This window comes from Ptychodera flava, chromosome 1 (genome assembly GCF_041260155.1).
Source record: "Ptychodera flava strain L36383 chromosome 1, AS_Pfla_20210202, whole genome shotgun sequence".
NCBI classification, from domain to species: Eukaryota; Metazoa; Hemichordata; class Enteropneusta; family Ptychoderidae; genus Ptychodera; species Ptychodera flava.
The window spans coordinates 29,255,985-29,280,559 of record NC_091928.1 but is presented as its reverse complement, the minus strand read 5'-3'; the positions used below and the strand labels follow the sequence as shown (position 1 = coordinate 29,280,559).

Sequence of the window (24,575 nt, the reverse complement as noted above, 5' to 3'; positions counted from 1 at the left end):
GTCTCTAGATTGTGAAAAGAGAGCCTCTCTATAAGTTTGTTACAAAGAAAAGCACACAACCTTGATAATGGACGATGAAGAATTTTTATTTTGAAAAAGTTTATTTTTCATAACCGCATTTCCAAATCAACGGTCCTTGCACAAACATCTTGGCAAGAATACATTCTTCCACCCCGTTGTTGGCAGATTAATAAAATCCTTTTTTCAAAAACAAAATTAGTACACGAGTAAATGAATAATTAAAGATCATTTCAAACACATGAATGTTTGTAATTTGTAAGTTTTGACCATTTTATTACAATTTTATATTTTTTACTTATCCAAAATATATCATGCAATGCAATCTTCGGAGTGATGTCTTGAATTCCTGAAGGTAGTTTTGAAAATGCCAATATGACAGCCGTTGGCGATCAATTGTGTCAATTTAAATTTTCTACACTCGCTCATGGCGGCCATATAGTGACTTCCATGTCTTTATGTTGTTTTTTTTTGTTTATGTTTTTTTTTTTTAACTTGTAAGTTGTACGTTAGCTGCCGATGTTTAAACCTTTGAGTGATGTAATTGTTCCCACCAAAAGTTTAGTGCAACATTATTATGAATTTTTCCGTATTTTTTTTATAATTTTGGACCAAATGGACATCTAATTTCATTGGCTAAGGTTTATCAAAATTTTGACGAAAATGTGAAAAGAGTGATTGGAGTATATTTTCTAAAGAAGACAAAAATTGACTTTGGCGCTCAAAGGGTTAAAACCATTCTGAGGTCAAACATCGGTAAACGTTTTTACACAAGTTCCTTTTGATTTCAAACCAGCTTGGTAAAAAAACAACAAAAATGCACAAAAATATACTGATAATTAGACTTTAGAGTGTATCACCAGAGATTAATAACGAAAGAAACACAATAACGGTGGCTTTGACAGTATTGTTCACCTTTACAGGCTTCACAAGCATTACGTCATTTGAAAAACTATCATATTTCTCTTCCCTCTTTCTTTCCACAGATTTCTGCAGAAAAGATTACTGGCCATATCACAGAAAACAGAGACAGCATTCACCAATATAAATAACAACGAGATTACACCATAGCATTCTCAGGCTGATGCCATCTTGCTTGCTAAAAGAATGGGTCTAAAATTAATGATCCAGAAATTTCTGGAATCAAAAAACGATCTGATGTAACTCAGAGTCCAAGGCCAATATCTAAATGAAAGGACAAGAATATTTAATCTACTAAAAAGAGTATCAGGAGAAGCAAAAACACAGTCAGTTGATGTCTACATAAAAAATAAATTTATACTTGGAAGAGCAAAAATCCTTAGAAGAACACATCTACAATGTCCAGCACCATTTTATAAAATAATTCTTTTGAAGACGTACAACAAACCTCTTCTTATTGCTTGTGGTGTCAAGATTTGCAACCAAATTGCTGCTTGTATTGCTAAGCGACGTGAGGTAGTATGCGCCTCGAAATCAAAAGATTTAACTTGTACTCCAATGTTTACCTACACTTGAAATTTAAAATGACAGCCATCGCTGTGTTAGCTGTACCTGGGAAAAGGGTTATTATTTTTATATTCATGAAAATAACCCGATGAAGACTTGATTTTACTCTACCAGCATCAAGAGATGTAACATTTTAGAGTCCAAACATTTATCCCCGAGGCGCATTCTACCTAAACTTGTCTCTGAAATAATAGATTGCAGTTTCCCTTGATTGCTCGATTGCCAAACTTTGGTTCATTTTTTTCATCGACATGAATATTGGCCGCCAAAGTTTAACTTGGATTCAATGTTGATACAAAGTTCCAAAGACAATTTATCGAACGAAAATTGATGACGTAAAACTTCCTGGCTGGCCTCACATGTCAAACAAAGTCTTCTCCCTCAGGTCCTGGCTTGGTATGCGAGCAAAGCCGCCGCACCGATGGCCAATGGCACTAAAAGGCGCATATCTAGACCAAAAACCGTGAACTCGTTCTGCGGTTTGTCAGCGCAAAGGCGTTTCCCTGCAAGAAAATGTATTTTGGATATGGTTATCAAAAAAAATTTCTTCAATTGTGATTATGTGTTATGGCCTCGGTCTCTCTCTCCCTTTGCCTGTCTGTCTATGTCTGTCTTCCTGTCTCTCTCTCTCTGTGTCTGTCTTCCTGTCTCTCTGTCCCCCCTCCCCAAAGTTGTTAATGAGGATTATATAATATTAAAATGGATGAGTGATGCAGGATGTTGTCTTTAAGGTGGCAATTCACAATACATCGTATTTTTCTCAAAATGACTTTTTTGCTAAGATTCATTCAACATTTTATGAATTTATTAAGATAGGATTAAAATATTGATTTTGTTCACCTTTAAGCATGTCAAGCAGTCCTAAGTTTGATAGAAAAGAAGTCTAAATTTATGCAGGTTTATGTTAATCACCAGATTTCCTGGCTGCTTTTGTTCTCCCTTTTTCAAAATTTCCGAAACAAATTTAATTCCACTCTTGCTTGTTCAATTTTTTTTTTCAAATTTCACATGATGTTCTTTATACTATGGAACAAAACCGTAGTTTTGTTTTGCAATAAAGTTCTTACATTTTTAATAACAGTCATTTCATTTTTGTTTATTATGATTTTATCACTCTGTTTTGAATGTCAGTCTTTCAATCCCTACCGTTTGACAATGATTTAACAAGATTAGAGAACGCAAAACAAAGTTGTCGTTTTTTTCGCATATACTCTAGTTTCAAATGATATATTAAATTTCCTAAAGTAGTATCATGTTTACGACTTAAATCAATTTTTGTCATTAAAACCGAAATTTAAGTTTTCTACCCAAAATATGTATCCCGTTCATTCTTTGAGAAAACTATTGCTAAACTGCAAATTTTGATACTAGAGAAACAAATTACTCAAGATGTACCGATATTTTAAATTCAAAATGGCCGCCATCCCTGTGTTAATTTTAGTGGAGAAAAACAATTCGATTTAAAATACTAAGACTGTGAAAATCTTTATTATGCCAAAGAAATTGAAAAAAATTGAGAGAGTCCGAATATCTGTCCCCGACGCATATTCTACCTTAATGTATTCCTCGTGGGGTAATTAATGGTAAACTGCCAACACGTTTGGACTATTCGCCAACTATACGCCTTTAACTTTGGTGTAAAGAGAAAAGACTCTTTCCCCTCAACGGGCATCGAAGAGGGTTCGAGGACGACACCATAAGGGGGAAGATTGGTCAAATCATAAAGATCAAATTTTGCAAAACAAAAAAAGGGAGGTTAGACATAATTCAATCTACACGAATAAATTTGCCACTAAGCTGCTATCAAACTTGAAAAAAAAAACCCAAAGAATTGTGCAAAGGAGTATTTTGGAAGATATCACGTCTATGAAGAAAAATTGTCGGCCAACGTTTTCTAGCGTGAAAGCATCCCAAAATAATACGAGGAAAAATATCCTTATGGCTAAATTTGTTTTGGAGTGTAAGCCTTCAGCAGAGCGTACAGGTACGTGCTAAGAATTTGTGCATATGTGGCATTGTTATTATCTGCAAGCTTTGGTTATGGGACCCGACTATATTCAGACATAGACCCTAAAGAAAGATGGTGGCGAGAATATATAATGTACAAATTAGTTAATCATTACGGTGTCACTGAATATTTCTGAAGCTCTTTTCTAAGTCACCCTCCGCTACTCTGAAATAAATTGGAAGATGTCTCCAGAAGATTGACCCACCTTGAATCATGAGAGGATCAGATGGTTTCCAGACTTCGCGTCGCTTGGCGTTATTGGCTTTCTGTTCGCTAAGGAAAGACTCCCAGTCTGGGGGTTCAGATGGGACACTGATCTGCATGTGATTCCAGAAACTGAAAAAGAATCATAATTACGCTTGAAACTAAATCATAATTACGCGTGAAACTAAAATCCACGGATCGTTCAATTTTCCGTCCCAATACGAGACCATGTTCATAGACAGCCTGAGAAATCAGAGAGGTAGTGGTATCTTGTCCTCTTTGTCAAATCAAACATCTCCCTTGGTTTTAAACCCTATCTTCATGATTTTCCGCCTTTAGGTTAGTTTGTCATAAAGGACAACGCTGACACTTCTGAATCAAACTGAAGGTATACCCCAGAGATGTTTAAGGTTCATCAGGAGCAGCCCTCCAACTCGCCTCGATTTCTGACCCAATTCCTGAGTACGATGGCGGCCTCTATGCTTCAACGAGCAATAACAAAATAGCATTCATTCAAATACTAACGGATATTTTATCATAACTCAAAGTGATAGGGTTCATGGTGTAGTTCATCAGCTGTGAGGAAACTTTAGGTGAGTGAAAAAATCTCAGACTTACAGAAAGTGGAAAGTATCTGGCGTTCTGGAAACACGATTGTTGAAACCAATGTACAGATCGTCCCAAAACATTCCCCGTCTGACGGTCTGCCGGTGAACTCCGATACGGTTTTTGATCTGGAAAATAGGAATAACAAGTATGTCGAAATCAAGTATTGCACAGTGGACTGTGGAAAAGTGTTGTCAATGGGAATGATATTGCAGGCCAAATGTCTTTTTGGATTAAGCCCAAACCAACCTGTAGTGACAATTTTAAGTTGGCTTGCCATACTATACTGTAAAACGTGTTCACCTTTACAAGTTTTTGTGGACTTGAAACGAGAATGGTTCGACTTTCACAACGATGAGGTTTTAGTTTTAATAAAATAGTTAATTTGTGTCACCGAGGAAAGGGGAGCAGCGAATAAACCGACACCTGATTGACGAATTAGAAATTTGACGCTGCATTTCTAAAGATATGTGCTGTCCGTATATGTAAATGATATTCCCCGATTCTATGCGGTTTGGTCGACAGAATCCCTGGCCTCAATTTCGAAACGCCATCTTCAACATTGATACTGTTTAATGTGTGACCCCCATTACATATATTCCGTCCCCGAATTTCGTCTCCTCCAGAACCGGGATTACACCAGTTGACCACAGTTGCTCTTTCTGATACTAGTTATCCGGAACTTAACCTAGGTCAATATTAGATATTATCAGACCAGTTTATTAATGGTGCAAGTACAACAATCTGATTGGTCGAGACGTGAAAATAACTGTAGCACAATTGGACCACGCGGAGGCTCTGATTGGATGCTTTTGACGTACACGCAAGAATTTCACTGTTATGAATAACTGCAAAAAGAAACACCACCTCATCGAATACGCCACTCTGTTTTGACCAGTTCACACGTATATGTACGGTACTCGCTAGCGCTGGTGCATATATGTCGTGAACTTGTCAAAATTTCGTGGTATACCCTTGTGGCGTGGTATGTCAAACTAAATTGAAATCATTGATTCTGTCGTATTATTGCCCCATGGTAAATTTCTCACCTCGAGGTAATTGTGTTCTCTGTTTGGCCTCTCACTCGGAAAGGTGGGTTTTTCCTCTGAGAAGTCGACAAGAAAATCGTAGCCTCCTTCAATTGGATCAAAGTCATCGTCGGTTTCTATCATCTGAGAGAGAGAGAGAGAGAGAGAGAGAGAGAGAGAGAGAGAGAGAGAGAGAGAGAGAGAGAGTTCAGAAATGACAAATGAAAAGAAAAATATACTGCGGTTAATATTTTCGTATCGTACTGTTGGCTAAACTAGGTCTATATGTGCATCTCTAGAATGGAAAATTCAGAAATATCAAGCAGACAAAATCGTGTTTCCTATTTTTTGCTTATGCGTTCTTATGAGTCTTCGTAGATTTGGACTCAACGACGCCTAAATCCAAGTGGGACAATTTCTTTTCACATTTCTGCCATGCTTAACCCTTTCCCCACAATGGTTTGGCCCGAAACCATTGTCATCAATGGTGATGGTGGACAAGTTTACAGGGAATTGGGGGTGAGCAGGTTAAGACATATGACAAGGACAAAAACGCCCTCTGAACAGAGCCTACATCTGAACATCACGATGTCAAAATAAATTCAGACTTCATTATTCTATTGCGGTCTGCATTTTAAATAAGCTAAATCGGCCTGCTCTAGGCATGTCGAAACAAAATATTGGATAAAAATAGACCTACCCTCAGAATTAAGTTATAATTCTTGAAGCCACACCAGTTGTAATAGAAAGCGATCCACTCGGGATATGAGAATACTTCGTCAAAAACGTGTTCGTTAATTCGATCTAGATATTTGTCAAACTCCCAGCTAGATAAAAAAGCAAAAAGATCTTTTATTGAAATCTACCATATCGATCAATTCTCTTTCTAATTGGCTGTGGCAATCACGGTAATGTGAAACATAGTCACCATTCGACCAATCGCAGGCATCGTTACATCACCTTCCGGTCCGATAGACGCCACCAATTAGAAACTTGAAACCTCCGTGGATTGATCCCTGAATGAGGCACTGAATTACAAGACTCAAATATGCAAAGCACTTCTAGCTTTTTAGGACAGCTCCGAATCCACCCTCCACCCTGGATCGACATTCCAGAAAATGAGCTGTCCTCGTCATAGCCGAGATTTGCTTGTTTGAAAGGGGGGTTGAGTGTGGAGAAATTAGTTTGTACATGGAGCTAGCTCCATGGTATATATTTCATCAAGGAGATTGAAAGTGCTTGGATACAAATATTCATGGTGGAACTTTTACAATATTTTTCTGGTCTGTCACTTATTGGGACTCAGTATGAAGCTCAGGGAGTAATTACTAAGTATTCAGTCTCATTTTTGTGAAAATGGAAAACTTTATTTTTCGCCAGAAGGATGCGTGACACAGGGTTGACGGCCATTTTGAATTGCAGGTTTTTGTAAATATTGAGTTTTCTTTCTCTCTCTGGTCCCAAATTTTGCACGGTGATCCCTGATTTTTTAACTATTGATTTATATGGTTTAAACATTTCTGTACGGTCACTTTGGGCAAAAATTTCGAGGCGCCAAGTACCTAAACAACTCCAACGAGCTTTCGACTCGGCAACATTGCATCTGTTCAGTGAAATTTTGGACAGAACATCAAAAGTCCGTCAAGTATCCGTCTTACATAACTACGTCACGATTTTTGAATATTTGCAAAAAGGACGGTATTTAATTCCATTCAGTGTTTTCCCAGACAGGCTGCGGAACTTATCATTCAAGGAGATGAGTTAAATCGATATGCATGAACAGGTGAGTCCTGAATGCGCTTACCTATCTTTGTTCACTTTCGTTCCTTCTGGAGGTTGTAAAACGGCCAGCCTGTCAGAGTGATCAAAACATAAAACGGAGATAATTACAGGCAAATTCGTTAAAGCTGGAGTAAGAGATAGGGCGTATGGTTAGGCGTTGCACAAGTTCTCAGTTTTCAACAAGTCACGTTCTGCCATGTATAGGTGAAACGTAACTGCATATATTCTTTCCATCTCTGTATTGTGGTGTGCCTGTTTGCTATGCTGGCTCTCCTATACGTACAGCCTACAGCCTGGTCAGTCCATTATGATGTATGCACTGTGATTTGTTGACGTCACCTAAAGGGGAGTGGGGGGTTAGGCTCTATTGTATTTCGTGAGCAAAATGTATACGAAGCATAAACGATAAGAAAACAAGCCAACCAAATAACTATGCCATAAATCAATCGATCATAACGATCAATCGAATTATTTTGGCCTTCTCCATGTGAAATAGAAACACATTTCGCGGATTTTGAAAATACTTAAAATGCTTACGGGTCTGTAGGGTCCTTCAGAAGAACTCCCAGGTCAAGTTGCGCTCCCGGAATCGGTGTCCACGTCCTTATGTGGGGAGAAAACTTGTTTATGAGATCATTGAGTACTTTGGGGTCATTTTTAAAGTTGGTTTCTTTTATGTACCTGGAAAAAATCAGAAAGGACAGAAATATTGAACTATTAATTGAGAGTTACGTTTGATTACCGCTTGGCGGAGTTTTTTAGTGTTTCGCAAATGTGAACCTAGAACGGTGACATATGTCCAGTTCCAAGGGGCGGGCGTAATGAAAAGCCAAATATTGGAGGCATCGTAGATAGTTTTTCAAGAATCAGGAACTCACGATGCGGCAATTTACAAGATAGTTGAAACAATTAAGACTCGCAACAGTGCGCATCAAGTTTTGTTTCGACCAGGTCAGATATGGTGGGCTGATTTGACGTTTGTTTTGAGCGCATACTACGAATCACACCGTATCAATACCAATACTATAAGCTTATTTTTCCCCCGTTATTCAAATTACGTTTTTCGTGATTGTGAAAATTATTGACTAGACAATATGCAAATCCCACTTTTCAAGCTCCTGATCGACGAAGATCAGTGGTTTTGTGAACGGGCCAATAAAACGAATTACTTACCAGTCTGAAGGATGGGCCTCTACGAAATATCCAGCGAACGGGCAGTAAATTATTGGATTGACCTGCCGAACAACTTGAGTCTTGTAGTACAACAACTTGAGTCTTTCTCGCTTGACAAAGTTCGCTTTCCACTCCTCTGCGAAAAAAAGAGGTCAATTATATGCAATTATCTCACCGGACAAGAAGTAAATCTTAATTACGAGATAATGGAAGGCAATACAGAAATTGAACTGAATATGTTACGGAATCAAAGGTCACAATTTACCTGTGTATCTCCCGCCATTGAAAGTCATCGGGAAACCCGACGCGCCACCAGCGAAGTCAGACAGCATGACGTCAATATTTTGAGGAAGTTTCCCTCCATTCGGGTTGGTGCAATCTACCGTGTTCAAAATCAGATGACCTATCGAGAAAACACGAAAGAAAGTTAATACTATTATCACAAAGGGGACTTAAAAGTACATGAATTTTTGTAGCAATAGGAGTCGTTATAACATAGCTCGTCCTTGGATAGTCTTTGTGTTTACCTTGAAAATTTGGCCCTTGATTGATCATGAACTACGCGCCGCGGCGTTGGATATTCTGCTATTGTCCAGAACTTTTGAAAGCGTCGTCTTCTCTAGTGTTTGGCCAAAAAACAAAACAAAACGAAAAAAACATAAAAGTTTGCGACAGTTGCGTTCTGGGAACTAGACATGCCCCTCTCGATATACAGCCTCTGGTAAAACACCCTTGCCACTGAGACATTGAAATTACGGCAGGGCGCCACCTCTGGAGGGCTGTGACTGCACTCGGGACACCCATAATATCTGTAACTATCAATTGCCATCATATCTGTTCAGTTCCCGACATATGCTTTCAAGTTTCACTCCTAAAATCATGACGAAATACCCAGCGTTCAACTCGTCTATACCTGTATTTTTTGCGTGTCATGTCAAATGTCATAGTTGACAACCGAATTTTAGGTCGGATTCAATTTATTTGTCGATAATATCATGAAATTTTGCGCACAATTTCGGCAGTGTTCCAAAAGTCCGATACATTGTATTGCGACAAATATTTTGGTGAGAAAGGAACGACGATTTCTGGTTTTCTGGAATAAAATACTTAAAATAACTCCAAATTATTTATTTTGTCCCTATGAGACTGGCCAGTTTCTTCGGCCTTGGGCCTGGGGGCGATGAATTCATGGAGTGGGGGTGGTGTCACCCTGTTTTTGACATTGGTGAATGGGGGGTTCACCATATTTTTAAATGTGCAATTGAGGGAGGGTCATCGTGTTTTTGAATTTCAATACGGGCTCATAATAGCCTGAAATACATCGTGCCAGCCACGAATTTCATCATTCACTTGCATTTGTCGGCGCACCCTTTAGGCGCATATTTTTAATATATCAGAGATATATTTTTTAGCGCGCCCTTGGGGCGCGTGACTTATATATATTAGATATTGTATATCAGAGATATCTGGATGTGTAATATTTTTCGGTGTGCCCCTCGGGCGCAGAACTTAAATATATCAGACACGTAGGTCAGAGATATCTTGATGTTTACAAATAGAAAGAGTTTTACAAAGTGTACTAATCATTATGAAATCTGCAATTCATATGAAAAGCATGACCAATTCCTGATTTTCTGTTTTCTCTGTGAGAATTCAGTATAAGAAAGCAACGTGCACTAATATTTGACAATACATTTGATACAGTGACATATTTTAGAAATGACAAGATATTTTTCATACTCATGGATGCAACTTTTTTCCTTTATGTCACAGGCTTTCACGTAAAAGGCGTTTTGTATAAGCAAAATGTTAGTCAACAAAACGCAGTTGTTATTATCAGCTGTCCTTTTATGGTTTCGATGTTAAAAGAAAAGGTCTTCTCAGACACTGTGCACATCAGATTTGGCTACAACTTATAAAAATAGCTCTCAGGATTCTCAGGAGAAGTAATTGGATGACTGTCAACAGTCAAATTACCAAATTAAGTTTATGATTTACTGATGTTCTGTCTTTGGTATTAGTGATTGACATCCATTTATGTACAACAGTTCTGAACATCTGGTTCTGCATAGAAAAGGTGAAATACATTCACAGCTCATTAAAAATACTGTATTCACACTTTAAAATTGAAATCTACAACTGACATGTCAACAATTTCACCAAAACACAGAATGATGATTGAATGCTTAAAATATAGCAAGAAATTATATATATATATATATATATATATATATATATATATATATATATATATATATATATATATATATATATATATATATATTCCCCCTTGTTGTACCTTTGACGCGGGGGTCACCCTGTTTTCATAAAAAATGGAAAAAGGTTGGGGTCAGCCACTTTTTCACGTCAGGAAAAAATAATACACCACCCACTGAAAAAATCTCCGGAGTTTTAATGTTAAGTTCAGGTGATCAAAAGTTTAAAGAATGTTTGTACACAAGAAGGCGTTTCCGCGCAAGAATCTGCGTATTAAAATTTATTTTGACGCAAGGTCACATACACGGAGTACAAATTAAAAGCTTGTAAAAAACTGCTTGTAACGGGTGTTGATTTCTGTGAAATATGGCGCCCAAATTCAAAATGCTCATCTTCACAGAGCAATAACAAAGTGACATGTCAATTTCCCTGGACTTCCACGTTGAACAAATACATTGTATCCAATGACGCGCTCGTGCATATTTAGGACCATTTCGGGAATAATATTGGACTTTATTAATTACAGATGGCTATTGTTTCAGTTCGATAATGTCTAATTGGTGATATGTCTAATTGGTGATATGACTAGTTCTAACGATCCAGGCTCTGTCGATAGTCCGCAGTAGGTTTCACTGCATACAGCAGTCTTCATTGGCAACTTCAAGTCCGCCATTTCCAGAAACAAACGGGTCTAGAAAATAATGTTGTTGGATACCATCGGCAGTAGCGACACTGCTTTGTAAATGTAGCGGCTTAAACTATCTCTGTTGCCCCGAGGCCGTACAAAGTCTTATCATGGAGGTAGAAAGAGAGAGGGTCTACCTTCATGGTCTAATGCAATCGACTTGTGCTTTTCAACATGGGCTGACGTTACGTAACGGTAACAAATCGTCGCATTAATAACAATAAGAACGCGACAATCTGCACCTTGATGTGAAAAGACTTGGATACAAAAGGCGATTTGTGCTAAGCAGTTGTCAACAAGCAGGAGTACCGGTAACGACACTGGTTTCTCAACCGTCTATCCGTTGACCAAATATTAACTCTAGTTTTCATCGCCTTAACTGCAACCCGTTGTTTTTAAAACGGGGGCTCGCTTTTTCTATCGCGAAAACACTTACAATAAATTCAGCCGGTTTGAAATACAATAAAAATACTCGTTCGTGCACATACAATGAGTGTCCTAAATTCTCTCAAGTTACACATAAAAAAGTACTTGTGGCATTTTTTTCCGCAGATAAAAAACATCACAAATTGACGGATGTACAACATGAGAACTACCTAATAATGTCGGTGAATGTGACCAGTTTTTCAAAAGATGCCCTTTTCCTAACTCCCCCTCAGTCCATTATTAATAACATTCAATTACTAACTCGCTTCATAATTATCAACATTACTGCGTTTTCCCTATGTCTTCCTCGTTCATCCTATTTTTAGGCCTTGTCGATGGCATGATATGGAGAATAATATGCACGATCGCACAAACGATGATGATGACCCGTCCCCCTTTTCAGTCGTTTCTTAAACGTTAAATTATTAACTCATTTTCATGATTGCACGGTCCTATCGTAGCGTTTTCAGTATTTCATGTGTATCAATACATATTCTAGGTGTGTTTGGTCAAAACAGACCTTGTGAGTGACACGGGCAATTAGTGCCTCACGTAATTAAGTGCCTCCGCTTGATTTGCTCAGATAGACCGCGCGAAACCTACAGGAACGGATATGTCTACAAATGCAGCGCTCGCTTTCTATGTTGTTACCAGTGACACGTGCGAGATGAAGCACTGAATGTTGATCCAGTGATAACAAACTAAAGCGCCTCGGAATATAGGACAGTTTTCAGCTGTAAAAAGGCAGGAATCAAGGTGAACGTACGAGCCAAGAGAAACCAATTACCTAAATTTGAAATTCAATGTGACCGCCATCACTGTGAGAACTCTGTCTGGAAACTACAACTACTCAAAGATGAGTCCCCGCAAGCAGACGACCATGAGGGCGCTGTGCAAAATATGAGTTTCCGTAAAACTGTGCTCGAGGTATATTTTTCAATCTCAAAATTCTCAGTTTCAGGTTCTAGTCCCGATGTGCCCTGTATATAGCTGGTTAATACAGCTTGCAGAGGCGCATGCGCAGTGTCAAGTTATTGTTGTGAATTGAATTATAGTCATGACTTGAATTCAACAGTTTTATTACACAGGTCGGCGGATTTCTATTTCAACATAAGTTCGGGAGTTTTTATTGAACAAAGCGCATGAAGACAGCTTTTGCCCCTTTAAAATATTCATTAGCTGTATGATGACGTCATCAAACACTTCGGAACATCTCATCATTTATCAATGTATGTTTAGAGTTCACTTGGCGACAGTTTGATGCAGTGATACTGACATTTTCCGTGTTTTTTTGAATATTTCATCAGTCAGTGGTCTGAGTGGTGGTGCGTGGTCGAGCTCGGCCTGTGGAGAGACGGACAGCGGTGGAGATAGCACGACGGAATGCCAGACCAAAAGATAAACACAGAGAGATAGACAGACCGTTATGTAACTTCATTTACCATATCGACACAAGAGCGCCACGGATCAATATTAGAAACCTTGGAGGAATGATCGTACAGAGAGACAGAATACGGAGGAGGGGGAGAGCTAAGATAAAAATTGTGAACAGCAATTGTTTACCTTTGTAATCCATAATGATACACGTGTCCATTTCAGGGTGAACTCCATCCATTAATATCATTATTCGAAGATCGGAATTTATCTAACAATATAGAATTAACATAAAAATACACCGTATTATTCAACATCGTATCATTATCGAACTATTTAAAGGGTTGAATGTATTTTATCAGAGTATTTAAACACTCGCCCAGTGGCACAATGACAGGACTCTAAAATTTATTTACAAATGAATTATTGATCCTGATGGCATGATCCATCAAAAAGACATTTTGTATCGGCGACTTGGAACTCATCAGGTCATAGGTCACTGACTATATGTGACGTAAAATCTGCACCAACTAAAGCTCGATTGTATTTGCCATTAATTTGTCACTGTAGAGTAAAAATATCTTGTTTTACACTCGACATCATGGTTTAGAGCCTTGTACTCAACTCGTTACCACATCCTAGAATGATGTGGCGTCCAGTGTTAATGTTAATACCCTGAATTTTAACATGGACTGAAATTCCTCTTCCAACAATACTATTGAATAATTACTATACATAGCGGATTTTGTTGGAAATGCCATTAGTTTGCACTCCGACATCCTTGAGGAGAAGAAAGCGAAAAAATTGTTTCGTGGAACAAAAAAAACCAAAAAAATTGCAAACATTATCAAAAGATTCTTACCTCTTTCCAAATGCCGAATTCAAGAACATTTATATTGTTCATCTGGACATCATTGTGGCGCATTTTGCAGAAAACTGGAGTTTCCGTGTTACCCACATAGATGGGTATGTCCGGATTTCTTTGCTGAAGAAGCTCAAGCGTCGGATAACTAAAACGGGAAAATCATGAGAATAAAGAATATTTAGAGATTTCACAAGCTTTCTCTTGGCCTTTAACCCTTTGAGTGCTGTAATCTCTCCCACCAAATTTTCAGCGCAACATTTTACCAATTTTTATGAATTTTTCTGTAATTTGTTGATAATTTTGGATCAAATGGACATCACATTTCATTGGCTACAGTTTTTCACCAAAATTTTGGCAAAAATCTGAAAAAATTTGACTGGGGCACATTTTATAAAGGTGACAAAAATTGACTTTGGCGCTCAAAGGGTTAATCATCTATCGACATACGCTACTAAGGTAGTACGCGCCTCGAAATTGAATTTACACTTTTGTTCAAACTTTTTGTAAAAGACTTACATTTTTTCCTTTTAAAATCAAGAATAAATGTGAGAGGTCACCATGCAAAATTTGGTACAAGCTAAACAAATTATCAATTTTTTACAGACATTTGAAATTCAAAATGGCCGTCATACCTATGTCAAAGTAAAACAAAATGTTTACGAAAATTAAATCGCTAAAAGTTACACTATGAGCTTCTAAAATGAGTCTCCACAAAGTGGTAGGCTGAAAAAACGACTACAGGAGTTTAAGAACCACCGCAGGCGTCAGAAGATCCGTCTCCAGGGCGCATTATACCGTAGTCCATTCGCTGTTGCTTTTGACGCACTCTACTGCGCATGTCAATCACATGAACTTTTTCTGCGTCATCGAAGACTGAGAATCGTTTCGGAATGCCTTGTTTTCATTTTGCTAACACAGGCTGCGTGTATGCCATGTTCAAAGTTATTGTTGAAATCTGAATTCTATACCTTTCTTAACAATAGCATCGCTTATAGTAGCGAACACCTTGTGTTGGCACGGCTTGGGGTATATAAAATGTAAATGTGTTCATACTGCAGAGCAAAAATAACATCACTGAAATTTTGCTATCGTCCCTTTTAAATATGCGCTAAAATATATTTTACTGGTATTCAACGCAAATTATGCTGGATTTATGGAATAAAGTATTGACGATACTGTACACTACTACAAAAGATTTAGGTGCGATTATCTTCATAGAGGTGTGAATTTTATTTAAAGAAATTGCTCATTTACACTGCGCTCTGTTTAAAAAAATAATCTGCCACAAGACACTAATTTATTTGTTAAATTTGACCAGCTACACGTCTGTATGGTTTTGCCTTCACAAAGGTGAGGTCTCTTCAAACGAAAGAAATTGACGTGATTACTACTGTCCATTGTATAGTAATTAAACTTCCGTTTTTTGGAACGCGTACTTTTTTGATGTATTGATATAATTGACAATATTTGAACTGAAGTCATTTGTTTAGTTACCTTTTCGTTACGCATGTTTAATTACCATCGTAATCACGAGATCGCTGATTTTTCGCTCCAGCGATAATTCATTACAAGGGTTCCTGATATCTCACACACAAACGCGAGGATCAATGTTAGCGACCTGGAACACGATATGTTAATTTCCACCGTTCTTTTATTGCGCGCATTTGCAGAATAATTGACTAATAATATGTGTATAAATAAAGTATGTAACATCTCCCCTGATAATCAAAGAGAGGCAGGGCCTCTGTTTGTATGGCTTTGTTGGCTTGTTTTAAGAAGAACTATGGGTTTTGTTTATGGTCCGCAATGCCTAATTTGAAAACGAAACGCCAGCCGCGTCTTCCCTTGTGCTCGGCTTAGCAGTAAACACGGTCGATTTGAGGCGTCATGCGTAAATCGTGGAGTTTTCAGGCCACTTGAACTTTTCGGTCGAGATACTTCAGTGAGTGCCCCCGATTAAGTTTTCCCAGTGCAAATGTAAACAGGGGGGGTGGGGGAGGAGGGAAGGGAGAGCGAAGACAATTTTATTTGCCTTTGAAATGACTATACCTCTTCCGGCACAGTATAACGCAATGATTGTACCCATTATGATCATGGAGGTAGTCGCGAAGTTGATGATGACCATTAATTCATTTTCGCGATGGTTTCATTTGTCGTGTCTAAAACTGGGGTTGAATATATGCATGGTCAACCATTTATTCAGTATATTTCAACATGTCAAAAAATATAAGTAGTATCTCGTATCAAACAAAATTCATGAAAAATGGCCGACTTTGTCCCTTCAGAAGCAGACTGGATCTCCATATTAAATAATGGCTGATTTCTTGAAGGCCACATATTTTGAGAAAAGGAAACTCTCACGAAACTTCGATTTTTTTCTAACAAATGCAAGCTGCTATACCTGCAAGCTAACGTACAGACATTATTATGAGTGTGTTTGTCACGTTTACTGCAAGTAACCTTGCCGAGTAACCTACCTGAGATGATCGGAATGCAAATGGCTTATGTAAATGAGGTCAGCTTTCTCCAGGCGATCCAGCCAATCGGATGGAGGTTCGTGCATTAGCCACCACCCACGTGCAAACGATGGGCCCGTCAGCCAGGGGTCCGTGAACATGGTGACGTCACCAAATTTGATCTCCATGCACGCATGGGTGAGGTATGTGAACTTGAAGAGGAAAAAAATTAACTTGTTATAACTTTTGTTGGCTAGACGTGAAAAAAAGTTCTTAACACCCACGCCTGGTTATTACCATATTACTTACCCTCTTGCGGCAGATGCAGCCATATTATATCCTTGTTCAGTTAACGAACAGGTACGATTCAACTAATCCAGAATATCAATTTTTAAGTTTACACACATATCCCTCCCCTTTCTTCAGAACGTAAAGATTTGTTTTAAAGGACGAGTAGCTCTAACTTTTAGTGATTTTTTCCCACTTTCTTGTTTTTAATTTCAAATACAGTCTCTTGTTCTACCCCAAAATGCATGTTGACATACTATTTCAGCCTGTCAAATCAGCCTGTACATGTGTGGACTGCATCAGTATTATTGGCAAGCGAATTCTCACCCGGACTGACATTGAAATGTACACAATAACATTACATTTTACACCTATAGACGTTGTGTGATGGCAAGGTGAATAGTATGTGCAGTGTATTTCTTTCAACATGCTTTGAGGAGGAGAACATACAAATTGACATGCAATACAAACTTGAAGAAAATCAAAAGTTACAAGTACCGACCCTATAAAATAAGGTAGTGCAAAAAAGCTTCTGTACATGTACCTTCAGTGATGTTAATTTCCAAATCTTTATGTGAAGTTTAGATGAAAAAATTGGACGATGCTCCACACCGTAAGTTAAATTAAAACGTTCCTGAATCGTTCTCTAGGGTCAATTCATCATGGCGGAAAGTGATGTAATTTAAGGTCAAGGGTCAAATACTTACAGTAACTTCGCCGGCTTCTATTGGTAGTTTCTCTCTGACGTCATTTTGCCAGGGTTGAGGGGGTTCAGTTCAACAAGGGAGAGGCAGCCATCAGCATCAATCTCGGGATCTTTAAAAGTGAAACGAAATATTTTTTCAACAAATATTTACATAATTACACCCTCTGGGTGTTTTGCGCACTTATCGTGTCTTTGCGGAAAGACCTGTTTGTTTGTGTATCTACATGTATAGGTGTGCACAAAAACGGTAGCGGGGCAGTTTGAGAAAAAATGAATTATTGAATAACTTCAAGTGAATTTCCTGTCCATGAAAGACTGTCAACTGTCGAGCAAAGTGGATGCAAAGAACATTGTGGCGTCCCAGAGTCTGTCAGGTGATGAATGGCCATATAGCTTTCATTTACGTCATAGAAGCAACAACGATATTGGAACGAATGTTGAAATGACTGCTTTTGTTGAGTGAAAAGTGGTCGAATTCTGGTTTTCATGATGTATAATGGCATCTTATGTTAACACAGTTTCGGAAGCTATCTGCATAATAAGTTATCAATGTTTTTGACAACCCGGATGCCACGCTATAGACCTTAGAAATTATTTGGGTATATATAGGTTCTCTTTTTTATACAAAAAATCAAAAGGAAAAAGTAGCGATTTCGACGATTTTAATTTCTTACTTATTTCTTCTTGCTTGAAACTGTCCGGGGGATTGACGTATCGCATGTTAGAGCAGTCCAACTTCCACCCATGCTTGGAGCACTTCAGCACGCTGTTTGAATGAAACAAACAAAAGTAGTGAGCAAAACTCCGAGAGAAAAAATCAAAGGTCGAATTCTTCGGGCGACCCAATGCACATGTCACACGAGCAGACTGATTCGGCGGACGAACCATGATACTTTGTTTTGCCCAATGTCAAGAGCGATAACAGCATAAATTGAAGGCCGCGGTAGGTGTGCAGTGAAAACAAAATCATGCGAACAAGTCCGAAAGGAACGATTAAATATTAAAACTAATGATGGAAAGCTATGGATCTCTGCCTTCACGGGTTCCGAAACCACCTGTACCATGAAGGTACAGACAGGATACAGACACAGTTCAATACATTGATAATATGGCAGAGAACCTCCATGACCTCGCGCAGCATTTTGAAGGATACTGAATTCATGGGTGAAGTGACATTCTGCAAAGCGAGAGAAAGGCACAGCAGCGCCATATCACTCGTTAAGCACAATATTGCTTTTAATCGGTTTAAGACTTGGGGATAACTTTTGCTTTGATGGCTCGCATTTTACTATCTCTTAAAGCCCCAATAGCTGCGAATGTGTTATAAACGGATATCAAAACAGGAGTTTTCCGGAAGTCTTCTTTGAATAAGATCCATAAAAGACTCAAAAAGTGTATAATAGTGTCATAAGAGTCGAAAGTGGCATGTAAATTAAATCGTTTTACAATCGCCTTAGATTTCCCGCCGTTTCCAAAAAACTAATCATGTAACAGAGAAAACAAAGATTACAACAACAAAATGCTGGCCATTGTGTGTTGTCCAATCAGGCGAATGGCATCATGCTTGTTTCTGGTATGATCATGATGTGTATGAGCAGGAAATACTGTTTTTGCTTTGTACTTTTCCGCGAGGGCGCCATTTTATGGGTGCGGCACCCGTTTATTATTCAGCCTATAACATGTGGGCATGGTCCAAATCAGCGACCAGTGATACTTCTACGTACATCATTCAGTTAGCACATCTACACGAACCAACTTTGGTTTGAAAATAAAATCATGAAAACAATGTATAAAATTCACAGCTATTGGGGCTTCAATACAATGCACGAAAAAGAGGCCACTAGAAGTCGCTGCTAAAGGTCAATTTCCGGGATTTGTGGTTCTCTTAATCAGGGTATTTTCTCATCATCACAAAAATTCAGCAACTTGCCCCATGTTTGCAGCGTGGTGCTCGAGTTTCCCCTCGAGGGGGAAGTTTGGTTGGGTTACGTAGAGTAGTTATTCTGATCATAGAACAGCATGCCCCGAGTAAAACTTCTTGAATACCGCTTTGTAGCAAGTAGCCAGAGACAGGTAAAGCTTGTAAATCTTGCGTTATTCGCACCCGACGACGTGCGTATCGTATTTTTACGGGAAAAGGACAAATGTTCCGAAAGGCCACCTGCGTAAATTTCAAACCCGAGTCCGTCAAGAGCCAGAAATGGTCGAATCAAGTATATCTGACGCTGGGGCACTTGATCATCGTTTATGCGAAAAAAAGTCTTTTTATTCTTTTGAGAAAATTGTGCTTTTTTTCAGATTTAATTGGTTTCCTTCCCCATGTTGTAAGTGATTTTTGCTGTTTGCCTTTTCACCGTTTCTCTCCGTCTCGCTCCAGCATCAGTGTCATAGCCATTTCGCAGTTTTTGCTCATTTATTAGTCCAGCTTTGCCTAGTATTTTCAGTATTTGAACATCATTTGCCATTTCGCATTTTGTCTGATTTCATTTTGCTTTTCGTCTCAAAATTTGAATTGTTTTGATATGTACTTTTCTGTACAACAGATTAATTTTAGTAATAAACGTTCATTTGAAAAATCAAAATCTTTTGAGAAAATTAACGACAAAGTTATGGCAAATGTACAGTATTTTAACTGTAGTCGCCGTCATCTCCACAAACGTGACGTAATAGAAAGCTTGAATATCACAGGTTACATTCCATTATTTAATATTTTGATTGATCCACGGTCAGTGTGGTACCACCAGGAATCTGCGGTACTTCTGTTCAAGATGCAAGGTTGGTTTCGCTGACACAGACAAACTGAGAAAGTCGTACATTACATGCTATACAGCACGGTTTTGTGGAGTGACCGTGCATACCGGTACTAGTAAAAGTTCTTTACTCTATCAGTATCTGCGTACAGGCATAAATTTCAGTAATGGCTCGGTGTTTGTTTGTACACGTCCCAATTATTTTTTCTTCTTCATACAATGGATCCGTACATGGACATGGTATAAAGACCAGGTACAAATGCCTAAAAAAATACCATTCAATGGTGGGCGTGTCTGACAAAATGCAACATTATCATGGGTTGCCATCACGCGCAAGTATGAACCTGTTTTTGCAAAAACTTGTTGTCGGGAACGGGGCGTACTTTTTTTTGATTCCGCGTTGGTAAATTCCAGTTAACCGGTCAATGATCACAGTTGTCAACAGAGGGCTTAAACCAAGCCATAGATAATAGAGGGAACGTATCAAGAATCCGTGCCTTTAGTAGTGTGCCTCTCCACAGTGAAACACTTGCTTTTGCTCAAACTCGCCTCAGCGGAACTTGCAACCATTTTCTCACCAAATCGACAATAAAAATCGGGGGTCATCGTGCAGTTTGGTACTAGAGAAGTAAATACATAACATTCACCGATTTTTGAAATTCAAAATGGCCGCCATCCCTATGTTAACACTATAGGGGAAAATAAAATTTTAGATTTTCGAAAAACTAAGATGATGAAAATTAGTCTTCCTCCAAGAGCTTTAAAATGAGCCCCCCCCCCCCGCCTCAAAAGTGGTGTGTCAGAAACGGTTCGTAAAAGTTTCAGAGTCCGGTGCGAATATCCGTCTCCGAGGCGCATTCTGTACTATGACGGGCGTTATCACCGACCTCCTTACAAAATGTACCTAAATAAGGCCACGAAACAATCCTGGTGCCGAAACAGTCTTGTGACTAGAGTACTCTGGAAAGAGATAACCAATATGAAATGCCGGCATCGTGGTCTCAAAACCTAACGAGCAACTTGTCTTCTGTACTCCTGAATAAACGGGCTTTCAAATGAATTAGTATTTACAACATTCTATATATAAAGGGTCAGTGTGTTTACTTGAATATCATTATATTCTTGGAAACTACAAACCAATAGCATGGAAGTTTTGTAATTCCAATATGTGTCTGAAGTCTGGCTTTCAATGTCATTGCTGCAGCCAGCATTCATATTGCACTACTGTCACCACTGTCATCAAGGTCATCACATCCACTCCCCACTGTAATCGCCATTGTCAGCGTAAGGCATTAATTACATTCACTTCTCCAAGCACGTAAATCCAAAACAACACAATCGCCGGTCAACGCATCAGAGCCGTCGCATTGACATTTAAATTTTACTAGTGGCGTAATCCACGGTAATAAGAGGCCCAATTTGGTGCTTACAATGTCTAGGAGACAATGCTCATAGGTACTAAAACAATGCTTCGGAGACCCATTTGCTTCAGCTTCATAGAAACTTTATTTAGAATATTCAGAAGCACGGTTGATTGGGATACCACTGCTCACCTATGAAAGGCAACCGATGTGAGTCATCATCGAAGAAGAAAATCCATGGTTGGCCGAAAATGGTGCAGTAGGCATAAACCGGTTACGCGAATCGCGAAACGAATGTTCGCGCCATCGTGAAACCAGACTAGACTTTAGCAATGCTTTCCCTCAATAACGTAAAATTGTAGGACACTGTGTTTTCCATGACTTTTTCTATAGATTCTGAATCAAGGACAGGCTTGCGTAACAGCGCAGTCATGGATGTACAAAAATAGACAGACTTTACATCCTATGGCGCATTGTACTTGATTATTGAACCGAAAAACTTAACCTTTGGGCATCGATTCGTCAACGCGTATACCTGCACCGACCCAAGGATGACGAATCACAAAGTACACACGATGGACGGACCGGACCGGCAGCGTGAAAAAAATAATCCCATGCCGCCGTCAGGCACACTTCTCTAAATTGACGTGACGTTAGGTTACTAGGGCCGACTCCGTTGGACCATCTTTTACGTCCATGGTCCGACGAAAGTGACTTTGGACGGAGATTGGGCACTGACAAGTTATGCAGACGAATACTTGCACATGTATGCGCCTCTGCCGAACTTTCCTCAAGGAATATTTCAACCTTTCTCTTTCAAATCAAGAATGAAACTCGGGGGTCATCGTGCAAATTTTGCACTAATGAAACAAATTTCCCAAGATTTACCGATATTTAAAATTCAAAATGGCCGCTATCCCTGTGTTGCCTCTATGGAGAAAAGAATGAAAACTTTCGAAAAAACTACGGCGGTGTAAAATTTTTTTACTCCAAGAGCTTTAAAATGAACCCCAACAAGTGGTAGATCAGAAAAGAATTGTAAAAGTTTGAGAGTCCGAATATCTGTCCCCGATCGAGGCCCATTGTACCGGCATTGTGTAACGAATAGGCGATTCAATGCACAATGAAGGCAGATAATATGAATAGAGCGGAGGTTTTTGTATCTGCTCGAACACAATAAACAGCAGTAGGGTTTATTATCATACAAATGATACCCCGATTCTAATAAAGTATCTTACGTAATGTGCTAGGACATCGAAAAATTTGCAAGATGGGCAGGGCAACTTAAGACAGGTAGACATTGAACACATTTAAAAAAAACCTCAAAGTTAAAAGACTCAAAATCTGCAGAAGAGAAAATGTTTTTGGAGCGAACGTTTTTAGGTTTGTTTGATGTTTCTTTTGTTGGAGTGCAATAACTGTAACAGTGACGTTCCATATTAGACCTGGAACTATTGACTTAAATTTTACTACGTTTTACAGGAGGTTGCAATTTTTCAATCTAACGAAAAGTATACACAGTCGGTTCTTGTCGTCTTCAGTTGCACTTTTATAAGGATGTTCTTCTAGTCTGTTTTTCTTTACGACAAAAAAACCCCCAAAAAAACTGGATCGATATTAACGAAAAGGGACTGCAGAGTACTACAATAGTAACTTGAAATTGAAAGCAAGTATTTAATTGTCCTCTTGAGAAAGTGACACTGAAAATTCACCTGCCCATGACATGCACATTTGAACTTTCGACGCAGGCAGCGGGCGTAAAGTTTGTAGATGAACCATAATTATATGCACTCGGGGAGATCTGAGGAGAGTGTATTGACCTCGATCGTACAGGTCCTTTGACAAAAAATATCGACAAAAAAGCGAGAAACAAACCTCGAGTCAACGTCCTCGATGTCCCTGACGAACAAACCACCTTGGTGTTTGCATTTATTCCTGCAAGCTTTGAACGACTCGATGTCGTCGCCTCCCTTGAAGATGATGAACTGCTCATCGGCCGACTTGGTGATCAAGTTTGGTCCCGGTCTCAGTTGTTCCGTCTCTTCCCGGGACAGCTTCAGAACGGTGACAGACTCTTGTTGCATCGCAGTGACAGGCTAGTTGTCTGATTGGTAGAAGAGAGAGAGAAAAAAATCTTACTTGTTCACGAGCGGTTGAACTATCTTCAAACAGCCTAGCGCCAAAACCTGTCCGGATCTCACACGTTCGTTGAATCCTAGATTTCGAGAGTCAATGGTTGAATCTAGTTCACGCAATATTGTTTTGTTTTAAAGTTGCCACCAACGTTAAAACGCAGCAGTAAGGGCACCAGACTTCCCTCTTCACCTTAACTCTTTAAAGGTTTCCAGGGCGACATGCGCGGACCTGCAGCTCAGGAGATTTGCAAAACAAGGTAGAACTGTAAATAGACCGGTTACGTGTCGAGTATGACACGTTGTGATATAAATTTCAAGAAAAGTCACTCGAAGCGTTGAGGTAACCAGGGTCCACGGATTTGCATATCGACAACACCATTCAGGCGTGTTTTTACCTTTCACGGAGTCAAAGGGGCTGCTGATTCCTTCCCGATGGGGGAGTTGTCGTTACATAAAATCTACCTTTTGTGAAATTGCAGATAAATAAATGCCTATCGACAACTTTTGCTCAAATGACGATAAAATAACTGAAAACGGAGGAATACCGTAAACTTACAGATATACGCGGTGCATCGTACAGAATGATAACGCCTTTGAAGGAGAACACTCATCATAGCATCCTTACTCTTACCACCCCTTAGAGATCTAATGGTATAGCCCACAACAACAACAAAAACACGTTTACCCTGGCAAAAAAGTCGACATTTAAAACTTCGACAAAATCAAATCATAGACCCTCCAAAAACGCAGCTTTTCTACTCTACCGTTCATCGATTATTTATACAGTGTTTGCTTGAAATTTTGGAGCCATAAGTTGCAAGAGCGTTTTGCGCATGCGTTGTATTCATTAAGGTAGTATGAGTCTCGAAATTGAAGGACAAAGTTTTGCTCAAACTTTCCCTCAAGGAATCTTTCACCCATACTCTTTCAAAATCAAGAACAAGTAAGGAGTCACTGTGCAAATTTTGGTACTGAAGGAACAAATTAAGCAAGATTTACCGATAT

At 39.0% G+C, this 24,575-nt stretch overlaps 1 protein-coding gene across 1 annotated transcript; it reads right to left on the bottom strand.

Annotated features, from left to right (window-relative positions):
• Positions 1–65: 65 nt before the first annotated feature.
• LOC139134685 (cytidine monophosphate-N-acetylneuraminic acid hydroxylase-like) lies at positions 66–23,898 on the bottom strand. Its single transcript, XM_070701653.1, is given in 16 exon segments — positions 66–2,009; positions 3,720–3,850; positions 4,337–4,452; positions 5,374–5,496; positions 6,053–6,179; positions 7,157–7,204; positions 7,672–7,815; positions 8,308–8,443; positions 8,573–8,710; positions 13,199–13,280; positions 13,872–14,019; positions 16,352–16,542; positions 17,326–17,390; positions 17,393–17,434; positions 17,999–18,090; positions 23,311–23,898. Coding segments are annotated over 16 exon segments (1,914 nt in total). The 5' UTR covers positions 23,520–23,898; the 3' UTR covers positions 66–1,887.
• Between the last annotated feature and the right edge of the window lie 677 nt (positions 23,899–24,575).